The following is a 12,481-nucleotide window of genomic DNA, read 5'->3' as shown; positions in this document are numbered from 1 at the left end:
AAAATGTAAAAATTCACTTTGGAATTTAATCGATTACAAAATTTTTCAGATAAGCAGCTATACATATATTTATGACCATACCCATAAAAAAAGCCTGTTTGTTTTTTTGTTAAGCATATTTTTCCTCTGATTGTCTACTTCAGCTGATATGCATACAAAGCTTTATTTAAAGTTATATTTCAAAAATGGCCTTATAAGGAGGATTTTCCTGTTTATACATAAGGACACTTTCCAATAGAGTAATGATCACAACCCCAATTTCATCTATACATTTTTAAGATCTTTCTAAAGAAGGAAAGAAAAGATGACAGAGCTGCTGACTTGCATCTTAGTTTCCCAAGACAAACAGTAGCCCTTGAAAACTTGCCAGCTGCCTTTGATGGCCAGATCATACTTGCAGGTAGCTAACCTCAGTATTTGCAGTATTTAAGGCATTTCCTACAGTAAACACAAGCAAGTACAAATAAATACTACGGTATGAAGGCACCTGTATTTTTTTAGCTTAGGAAAAATTGAATATTTTATTTTGCCAGCACCACCATTAGGCTTCAACAAGCCAGACTAAATTCACTTCATATCCTTCCACCTCTTTGGGCACACCATCACTACATCCATACATCAACAACAAAAAAATCAATTTACTGGGTTTGAAAACATGCTTTGCTTTATTTCCTACCTGAAGAATGTAGCCTCGAACGTAGTCTCGCAGCGTCCAGCCTAAGCCATGTAGAATATGCAACACCTCCTCTTGCTTCAGTACACTGAAGAGTCGGTCAAGCAGTATCTTCAGTCTCACAGGCACAGCCTGAGTACCGTAAAGCATCAGGCTGCTGATGTCAAACACAACATTGGACTGCACAATCTCCACTTGGGTTGGGTGGTAGAGGTGCTGAGTACTAAGTTTGTCCAAGGCTGAAAGAAAAGGGGTCAAGTATAAGGAAAGAGCAAAGAAAAGACAAGAAAACAACTCCAAAGAATCATATTATATATATATATATATATGTATATATATAACATTTGGTAGATACATTTATTTTCCAGAGAAATATCACCTGAATGATTCATAGAAACATAGAGTCACAGAATAGTTTGTGACTTGTTTGGAAGGGACCCTTAAAGATCAGCTAGTCCACTCCCCTGCCATGGGCAGGGACATCTTCAACTAGATCAGGTTGCTCAAAGCCTCATACCACCTGAATATTTTCATAAATGCTTCATCTACAGCCTCCTTGGGCAACTACTTCAATGCCTCAACATATTTGGAAAAATCTTTAATCTAAATCTACTCTCCTTTCCAGCTTAAAGCCATTACCTCTTGTCCAATCACTACATGCCCTTTTCAAAGTCTATTCCCAGCCTTTTGGTAGGCCCCCTTTCAGCACTGAAAACCCAATAAGGTCGCCAAGGAGCCTTGCCCAAGCTTCTTTTCAACTTTTTCCCTAGCTGAAGGATTCCAGCTCTTCCAGCCTTTCCTCAGAGAACAGGGCCTTTGTTCCTCTGATCATCATGGTGGTCTCCTCTGGACTTGCTCCAAAAGGTGCATGTCTTTCCCTTGCTGAGAACCCCAGACTACTACTACTAGTAGGGAACTAATACTCCAGGTGGCATTTCACCAGAGGGGAGCAGAGGGGCAGGATCATCTACCACACCCTGCTGGCAGTGCTGCTTTTGTTGCAGCCCAGGGTACGGTCTGCTTTCTGGGCTGCAGGTGCACATTGTCAAGTTCTGTTCAGCTTTTCACCCACTGAAGTTCCCCAGGTCCTTTTCTGAAGTGCTGCTCTCAAGAAGTTCATCTCTCAGTGTGTACTTGGGCTTGTGATTGCCCTGACCCAGATGCAGCACCTTGACCTTGTTGAATCTCATGAGTTTGATATGGGTCTACTACCTCAAGCTTGTCCAGGTCCCCCTGTATAGCATCCTGGTGTGTCAACTGCACCACTCAGCTTGGTGTCATCTGAGGATTTGCTGATGGTCTCACTTTGTCATTGACAAACATATTAAAGCAGTAGTGGTCCCAGTATGGACCCCTGACAGATGCCAGTCATAACTAAGGGAACCATGTTCACAGATGCAGTTCAAAACAGCCCTAGTTTCCAAAGGTCACAAGTAATTTTAATTGCTATGGCAGAAAGGCTCTCAGGTGAGACTCAGAAACTACAATATACATAGTTCAAGAGAAATTTATGATTAACTAATGACCAAGACTGAAGCAATGCCAAATTGAATGGGACTGTTAAAGATTTGATACTTAATCTCTAGAGGAAAAAAATAAAACAGATACTCCCTTAACTCCAGTCTCTTAAACATGTTAAAACTAAAGCTCCTGATTTACCAAAAATTTTATCATTAATTCACTGCTACTAGAGCTGGCTAGTTCTTTTCACCTGGCTTTACGAATTCCATGTTATTCACTGTGATTTGAATAATTTAGCAATAAGGGAAATTTGCAGGATGAAGGTAGTTCTTATCCCCTTGTGAAGCTAAAAATGATGGAATTGCATATGACATCATGCATTCTGTGATGTATCAATGTTTAAATTTAATTTTATTTCTACTTCATGAACTATGTTGCAGCACCTAAGCTTCTTTTCTAAACAAAATTTCTGAGCATTTAAAATAATCTTATAGGGACTTCTCCTGTACTTGGTTTCTTCTTGGCTTATGGTCACTAGAGAGTTCATGTACTGTTGATAAATTGCTTTCTTACATCCAGAGCACAAAGGCCCTTATCATTTACTTGCTGGCTTCATTCAACACGTTTACTCCAAGGACTACATTGTCAAAGAGTTCCAGCTTCCTCATACTTCATTTCTTGCAACTGAATTGTCTCATCTTTCCTATTCTTAGTGGCTAAGTCAACTTTGAATAAATAGCTTTAAATATTAATTTATCATTTAAACAAGATAAGAAATTGTCACGCCTAGGGACTTCAGTCTCTTCACAGGACATTTATACTGCAGAACATGAAGAGGGGGATTTTTTCTTCCGAAAGCTCTTCTTCCAAGGATATACTACATATATGTAGGCTTCATGATGTGGGACTAATTTTTTACAAGATGTAATGAATGAGATTTGATTGAAGCTTAAAGAGGTTAAATACTGTCCTGCTTCCCCCCCTCCCCCCCATTTTATGTATGATCTTTTTTTCTAAGATGGTTATTTTGCTACTACCATAATAGATGTGTCATGAAAGGTCTTGGCTAGAAAAGCCAAGAAAATTGATATTTTTATTCTGCAGGTTGAGCAGTATATGGGGTGATATATGTATATATGTGTACCTGAGGGACTGACCAACTTAGAAAGAATAAAATAAGGGTGTTATTTTTTCTAATACTAGCATTACTCACAGTAGGAGTGGTGTAAATAATATTAGTTTCAAATAGATACTCTGTAAGAATGCCTTCTAACAGATCTTGAAATTATTGAGCAGATCTGGATCACCCTGAGCTTTTCAACTTCAGTCTTACAGAATGAGAATAGGGTCCAAATATATTAACTGGCTTCTCCAAGTTTATGCAAATTTAGACTACAACCAAGACATGAATGGATATTTTCTGAATACTTGATGCTTTTTAATGACTGAATCATACTGTATTTCTAGTATACCCTAATATTTGGTTTTGTTTCTCTCTTCTTAGCAGCAAATACCATGCCTGCAGTGAGGAAAAAAAGTTCTTCCATCTAAAGAAGACTTATGCTGAGGATGTTAAGATCATTATTCTACTGTGGTCTAAGCGAGAATGACTATAAGACATCTTTATCTAAGGATTATTGGGTGGATGACAGATCTAATAGCTTTTAATTTCTCTAACAATAAGATTACAACACTCTGTGGACATATACCCACTTCATGTAAGGTGGCCATTCTGAGGATAATAGCTTTGGAAAGGTTGAGGTAGAATGGAAGAAGGGAAAAACAAATAAGTTCTTTTTAAATAACTAAGCACACTCTTTGACCAGTGGATATAAATTTTTGCAATCTAATCTCTACTATTCCATTCCACTGCAATTTTCATTTTTTAGCAACATTATCTATAGATATCTGCTTCTCAACACACACACACACACACACACACACACACACACACACACACACACAAAAATACTAATTAGCATGATATTTGAACAACATTCCAAGCAACAATGATATTATCTCCAATTTTGATTTGTGGCCTTATTATGTGTATTACGTAATAAACAAGCAGTGAATTTTATCCTTTTCAGGTACAAGTCAGGATATGCAGTAAATTGTGGAATTTATAACACAACAAAACACAAATTGTTGCATGGGTACATAAGAATATTTACAAGCTAAAGACAAACCTCCTGCTAAATGAAAATAAAAAGGTTGTAAATGAAATGAAACACAGTTGTGTTCATACAGGAAATAAAAGTACTGTAAAATTCTGAAATTCTTTCTGAAAATTAACTGCTGATACCTCTTCAAATTGTCAGAATGAAAATTCTCACTCTAATTTGTAATTTATAAGCATTTTTGTGTTTCCTTAAATGATTGCTAAGGATGTAGATGACAGAGAGAATTTTTGTAGTATTTCTTATTTCTCTTCTGATACTCTTAGTGAACTAATGCCAGTGTTCTAGGTGGATTCAAGAGGCCATTTATGTTGATAGACACTTTTTCAGTTAAGAGGTCAGGAAGGACATATCTCAATGGTTTTCTGTAAAGAAAGGAGTATTACTTAGCCTTATTGACAAATTTCTGATTTTTGTCAAATCTCTGTGTAAATAGTTGTATTCTGCTGTCCTGAACTGCCCACATAATTTCATGTGGATAATGCATTCCTCATCACCCTCTGCTCTAAACCATTGGTTTAATTTATACAGGCTAGTGAACAATGAAAACTGCTTTACAGGTGAATACATTCAAAAGTATCTGCAGGAGTTTATGGTTTCATAAGCACTATGAAGGTTTCAAGATTAAATATGCTATACAAAAGAACGTGCTCTATCATACCTGAAAATGACATAAACAGATGTGTCTTTATTAAGACGTTATCAGCGACTGAATATCACAAAGCATACATTGTCCCTTCCTGGTGCAGGATGAGGTATTATTGACACTTTGTACAGTTCCAGTGGAATCAAAAGTTCACCTATGCATGTTTGAGACATTTCAGTTGTAACCTGCACAATCTTTTCCAAAACCATGACTATGATGAGATCAGTTATGTACTTAAACTAAGAAAGGTACCTTTTTTTAACAGTGCAATTTAATTGTTAGCACTGCCCTGATAGTCTGATATTCTTTAATATTGAAAATGTGAAAATATGTTCTCTGATGCAGGAAGAACAGATCTAACAAATCTTAAAATTACATACTTGCTGAGCAACCAAAATTTTCATCGTGGCCTAAAAATGTGTTTTACTCTCACAACACTCAGTCAAGTAATATTTCTGCGGTGAATTCCCAACTTCAAGTACTTGTTTCAGAAATTTAAACTGTTTTAAAGGTGGAGGTAGCAAGGATTGTGTAGAGGACATTAAAGAATACTGCCTTCAACAATGAAAAATTACTAACTGGATGATTAGTACAGGAATTAGGAACCTTTCAACATTGTTTTTCCATCTCTGAAGTATCAAGTATGCACCATAATAATTGCGAACATTTTAACTGGAAGGAACTAAAAATGACCATCTAATCCAACTACCTGAGCACTCCAGGGCTGATCATCAGTTAAACCATATTGAGAGGAACCATACTGAGAGGATTGTCCGAACGCCTCTGGAACAGGGAGTGGCTTGGAGCACTGACCACCTCTTAAGGAAGTCTGTGGTTTGACCACCCCTCTCATTAAAGAAGTGTTTCCTAAAGTCAAGCCTGAACCTCCCCCTGTTTGCTTATTCACTCTTTATCTTCTTGAATAGAAAAAAAGATCCCTCCGATTTCAGAGAGACTCTGCTCAGTATAATCTGAAATGCCAAAAAAACTTTGAAATTGTTTCAATGTCAATCTTCATATTACAGCCTGCAGTATTCTTATTATGTAATAGTTTAAAAAAATCTGTGAACATCTTTGCAATAAATCAATGAACAAACTTTTATGCTCCATTTGTAGGGGTTTTTTTGCTGGTTTGTTTGGTTGGGTTTTTTTAATGTTGTAAAGTAAGGAGGGGAAATGTACCTCATTTATATCTTACTGGAGTTTTGAGAGTGTGTAATTCAAGCAAAGTTAAGTACAAATGATACATTAAAATAAGGCATAACTTCTTCAATTTATCAAAAGACAGAAAACAAAGAAAAGATTTTTTAATTTCATGTGTACTGTGTCCAGTTCACAGGCTCAGCTCTGCAAATTTACTCATTGCCATCAGACCCCTTCCTTCCCAATATGCAGTGAAAAAGGTCAACCAAATTAAAAGCCATACCTCTGAGCAGATTCCACTTTTGCTAAGTAAAAGAAATACAAATATGCAGTGATGAATTTTGTACTTTAGAGGTCTGATATAATTTTTTTGAAATTATACAATACAATAAAAGCATGACATTTTGCCTTTACTAAATAGAAAAGAATTTAAAATATCCTAGTTTGAATGTAACTGGAGTTGCAAATACACTTACCTCTTCCTAATTTCATGATCCTAGATAAATATTTTATTAACCTGAGAGGGATGAAAAGGTCTAGTCAAAGGTCTTGGCTGATTTGCCTGGCTATGTATCTCAGAACACCACAGAGAAAAGTCTATAGATTGCGATAGGACATTATGGATCTCATTCCATTTCAGTTTTAGTTTTGAGCTCTCCAATATATCCAGTCTGGATTTTCTGGCATACTCTCTAGCCAGTTTCCCAACTTGCCAAAGGAGCACACTGTTGGAGCACACAAACTCATACAAATGATGATACAAAATTTTACAATCATCATCTTCTTTCTAGATTACTAGATTTGTTCAAGAACAGGAAGATGGAAAAAAAAATGTTGTCCGTGTCTAGAAATAACAAGGATCTTGCCATTTAAAAACTTAAATGGCAAGACATTTAAAAACCTAAATAACTGGGCCAGATTTTGCAGCAAAAGAAACTAAAATTAAAAGACAGATGAAATACATAATACCAATATAAAATGATTCCATAATACTGTTGCAACAATAGCATGTTGAGTGTGCTAAAACAGATATAGTATTATTAATGGCAATGTTGAGCACTGTAGTTTACTCTTGATTTTAGTGGTGAACATGAATAGCATCACACTTTCAGAGTTCAAGATTTTCTTCTTGCTCATCAACCACAGGAAAAAAAAAGCAACAAATCCTTAGTAATGACTAAAATGCTATAGGGACCACTTATTAGCACTTATTACCTCTTATAAGAAGTGGTCTAAAGTAGCCTCCCTCAGTCTGTAGATTTAATATCACTTCCAACATGGTGTAATATGGTGCATTTTGAAGGCAGAAAAAATTTGCTCCTCAAAAATATCATGCTTAGAAAGTGACTACAGATAAGAAAAAAATTCAGCTTCTATTTAACAACTCAAATATTTTCATGGTGTATGAAATTATCCCGTTCACTCCGGGAGCAAGAGAGTGAGGGACCTGAACACTTATATGAGTGCGTGAACATCCTGAATCCTGAGTACAAATTCCAGCTACAACACTGCATCCTTTGGTAATCTCTTTTTCACCTCTCTTTTCATCACTTTCATAATTTATTAAATATAGAAGAAAATTGTTCACTAAGACAAAAATCATGGAAGGAGAGTAAGTAAAGAAATTCTGATTCACAGGAAAAATTTTTTTTTTTTTGGTAATGCCTTTTATTGTAAACCATTTGCCAAACACACTGAGTCTATGACAGAGGGACACATATGTGATCTGCTAATTTACAGCTTGAATGTACAGATGTTCACACTTAGTAAAAGGCTTCTTAATAGCATTTAAAAATTAAACATGTGTTGATAATAGGTGTTCCAAATCCAAACAACACAGCAACTAAACTGATATATGTTTTCATGCCTCACCCTGCCTCATTTTTGCTCTAGCAAAAAACCCCCCAGCATTTCAGTTGCATGTACACAAAATAAACGTTATTAAAAAAAGACTGAATGAAAATTTTCATTAATTTTTCTGTCTATGATCTGATTCCAAGTTAAAATGTCTAGAATGTTACTAGGTTTATGTAGCCGAAAGCAGAACCACAGTTTGTTCACAGACGTTGCTTGCTGTCTGCAATTTTTTTTATCCCTTTACAAAACTTTGAACTCCATCCAGCTTTGACACACTGCCTCTTCAGTTAATAACTATCAAGTTTCCCCTTGTCTCCTGTCTACTTTTCTTTGAGGCAATTGCGCACTCAGCACCCCGAGATAATAACACACATCTATAAGATAAAAGCATTGGCATTAATGAAATTGTCTGCCTTTCTCTCTTTAGCCTAACTTTTTTTTTTTTCAGTTTTGACTGCCTCTGTGACACCTGTTTTTGTCTCCTCTGATCCTACGACAGGTTTTCCGCTGACAAGGTTTTTGCCTGACAGAGATTCTGCCAGACAAGAACATAATAAAATATGAAGAACTGCTTGTCAGAGTTTCTGCCAATGCTCACATGAAATGGGGAAGTGGGGTTGTTTGGGAACGGGGGTGTGGGGCAGACAGAAAGAAGATCCTGACTTTTTTTTTTTAAAGGGGCCCTATGCTAGTTGCTTTTGGTCTGTCAGGAAAACAGCCTCCCTGGCAAATTCCTGCAAGCCAAACAGGTGTCTTCCTATATGTTTTCTTTCTGTAGAAAAGTATTTTTCTTTGATAGTAGAAAACATGATTGCAAAGGGAAAAAATATAAAGGGACAAAAAAGAGTCCCAAATGCTTTCTCCCAGAAATTTACGTTACATCTAAGTTTATGTAGTGGTACCTCAAAAGCATGTCTTTGATCCAGAATTGGCCATCTAAATTAATAATAAAAATAAAAGGTAGGCTTTTTCTTCCCCCTTCTTTTTCACAACTAATATGTTCAAAGGAATATGCTGTAAAGGACCTTCACACAAAGTTCTCAGAAAAATATCTGGGCTGGAAGTTTCCTGCATAGGCATACTGCAGGAATGAAGACACCTAACTATAGGGACCAGGGTAAAGAGGATGAGACAGAGCCACTTGCATGGGATTTGGGACCTTGTAATACTCTCCATCAGTATGTGCATTGCTGCCTACACAAAAGGGACTTCAAAAGAGGACTTCAGCTAATTCGTATGATGATCATTGATGGAGAAACACATGTAGATTAATCATGTGAGCATTCCAACACACAGCTGCTTTGGTATCAGCAGTCTCCTCTGCTGAAGACAGCAGCTAGGGTTTACGGTGTCACAGTCCTCAGTGCATCAATTTTGCCCCCCAGCCTGTATTCCAAATCCAGAGGTTCAGAGTCCCTACTAAAGCTCAGGCCTGGACCTTTGCTCCCCTCCTAAACTTCATGGTAGGTGTGTTGGGCTGTAGTCCTATCCTAGATTACCCTCAGATTCATGTTTCAGCCTGGTCTTCCATCCCACCTTTGGCCTCCATTTCTTTTGTTCCTGATTGAAGCCTGTGGATGGACCCTTGACCTGACTATATTCCTTTGCCATGCCTGAGATTGTCAATGGACACAGTTACCAGCTTCTCATTCAGTCCATGGTCAGACTTTAAGGAATTGTGTTCATGGCACAGGCATGGCCAGTGTTCTTATGGCCTTTGACTACTGGCTTAGAACCTTTGGTTGGACAGTTCACTTTTGCTGCTCCTTGAACCATAGATTAATGATGTCATTGTTGAAATCTACAATCTGTAATGGAAGATGCTAAATAATCTCTTTCTATTACTTTGATTAGCCATTCAACTTTGAATTTGCCAGTCTCTTGCTTCCAAAGCTAAATGCCCCCTTCCTATCAACGATTAACACCTTCTTAAAACTATTCTCTCCTTTAATTATGGTAAAATATGGTTTAATATATATCTTAATCATCCTAACATCATTTGGTTGACATATTATACACAATAAGACATAAGCACATTTGGGAGTCCTGGACTATGGTCTGGATTTGGAGGATTTCCTCTTAATCCTAATGCACTTCAATTCCATTAACTGTGATTCACAGTTTTACAGAAATTCTAAGTGGGAAGGGATTTCTACAGATTGCCTGGTGCAGTCTCCTAATGAAAGCAGGGCCTAAGATTAGTTGGTTCTGCCAAGATGTGTCTTTTATATTCAAAACTGCGGCGGGGGCGGGGAGAGGGGAAATTCCACCTCTTCTCACACAACCTATTCCATCTTGTATGCAGTCTTGAAAACTGTAAAGAAAATGCAATAGGCACTGCCCACCTGTTAATATCATTCTGTTTGAATCATGTCATTGACATATTTCACAAAGGCAAGCCAAGACCACGGTGGTGTTTCAGTTTAGGGTGTAACTCTGGTTCAAGCATATGAAATGCTCTCCTACATATGCTAAACCACCTCAGTTTTTCCAGGAAAACCTGCTGTCTTAAGGTTGCTAACAGCTGAAGGTGTTCAGAACTTGGGAAGACTGGTTCATAAAACTAGTTCTACCATTCACATACATCAGTCTTATCCATTCCAATTCATGTACTCCAATTCACGCCATTTCACAAAGCTCCTGTTAAATATACTTCAGAAAAATTGACTGCAATCAATTATAATAGAATTAGAAAAGTCTCTGAGACTCGTGCTGTACATTTCTTGTATTATCTCTTCTCTTTCTAAAATCCAGATAGAAATGTGATAATTGAGTAAGACTACTGTCTGCTAAATTAATCTGGGGCAAGTGTCCTCATAATGCTATAGCTCAAAATTAAATTCTTCCTAGTAGGTAAAAAAGTTTTTCCTTCCAATTTCACATTTGCAAAAGAGAAAGCTGAGGTAAAGTTACCCATGGTATTATCATTTAAACATCTGAAAGCAGTATGAATTTTTTATTCTTGCAGTTAAATCGCATTTTAACCTTATGAAGCTGTATGGAATGAAGTAGTAGGGTTTGTTTCATTTAGAGCTGTTTCAATTTGTGTTCTGCTTAACCTAGTGAACTCTAGTTAATTAGGATGTTCCTATAAACTATTAAGCTTCTTGTAGGATCGTTAGGAAGATATAAAAATTTATGATGTAATAAACTGTAATAAAATGATAAAGTGGTTAGCACATCACAGCAATTCATGTGCAGCAGCATAGGTGTTGAAAGAGACAAGTAAGCAGGTACTGTGACCTAAACATCCTGGAGTGGATGCATGTTGCAGAAGTCCACCACTGCTTCCCCACATATCTGTTGGTGATTTGAATTCCCACTTCTCACAGAATTTATCCTGCTCATCTGGGAATCAAACAGCAATGACCAGACACTCTATTGCTCCCATCTGAAGCTTCACCATGTAGCAAACTTGCTATCATCACACATAAGGGGCTGAAAATCATGGATTTCACTAACTACCTTTCCAAAAGGCAGCCTCTACTTCACTTGGAAAGAAGAATTCCAGGTACTAATTTAACATCATTGTTTCTACAGCCTTTGTTCCACCTAGCAAGTCTATTTCTTTCCTTCTGGATTCTCTCCTCAAGAAGAAAGGGTAAGACATCATCACCTGAGACATCTCCTAGAATTTTGTCCCATGGTATTGGGTGTACTAAACGAGTGTAAGCCGTCTCTGTAAATTGTAAATTCAATAATGATGGGCACCCAAAAAAGAATATCTTGCACTTTTGAAATACTTTTAGTCTAAATGTCTGTAGGCATTCTACAGTTTATCAAAGGCAATCATAATTTTATAAATGTATTTCAGAGTTGCCAATTAGTATCTGATTCAATTTAAAAGTTTTTCAGAAAATAAAATGTTCACAGAAAAATATTTCACTTTTAGTTGTGAATATAGGCCAACCCAGCAGAAACAGGCACAGTGCTTCAGAATGGGTCATGGCCTGTTTAGAGCTTAGCAGACACTTAGTCCTTACCTGAATGCTTAATGCCTGGTCAGCTATAATCCCACCTGGCCATATCCAAAAGACATTGCCTTATTCAAACCTAGGAATGTAAGCCAATGAAGTTCGGTAGAAGCAGAAAGGTCTAACTTATTCCTAACTGAGTTAAGATGTCCTGGGGGTGGCAGGGAAGAAAAGAAAACATGCAAGGAAGTGCAAATGTGAGTATCTCAAATTTGCATGAGAATTAAACTCTTGACCATATGGTTATGTAAGTATCAGCTAAATACAAGGATGAAAAAGGAAAGCTTCTTATTTGTTCTTGGGGCATCTAAGTATTATTTCTTTTCTGTCACTTCAGTCTCATAAACTGTTGAAACAATATTATTTATCTTGGATGCCCTAATATCTGGATTTGGTCTCACCTCAGCCTGATTATCACTAAGGGTGATACCAGAGTAACACAAAGCAAACACTACACCACATCGTTCCTATCAATGTGACAGGCTTTAAAACCAGATACTGGGTCAGAGTGCCCACAAGATAACAGAGTGTATTTTCTCTGTGCTGC

General features: G+C 37.0%; 1 protein-coding gene across 1 annotated transcript in view; it reads right to left on the bottom strand.

Moving 5' to 3' along the window:
- The window catches only part of BNC2 (basonuclin 2), a 324,625-nt gene that overhangs the window by 95,132 nt on the left and 217,012 nt on the right, over positions 1–12,481 (bottom strand). The window contains exon 4 of the mRNA XM_041416559.1: positions 677–912. Coding sequence (XP_041272493.1) covers positions 677–912 — 236 coding nt within the window. The remainder of the gene's footprint in view (positions 1–676; positions 913–12,481) is intronic.

The sequence above is a fragment of the Onychostruthus taczanowskii genome, unplaced genomic scaffold (genome assembly GCF_017590055.1).
Source record: "Onychostruthus taczanowskii isolate IOZ18803 unplaced genomic scaffold, ASM1759005v1 scaffold52, whole genome shotgun sequence".
Lineage (NCBI taxonomy): Eukaryota > Metazoa > Chordata > Aves > Passeriformes > Passeridae > Onychostruthus > Onychostruthus taczanowskii.
This window is presented reverse-complemented; position numbering and strand designations above follow the sequence as displayed.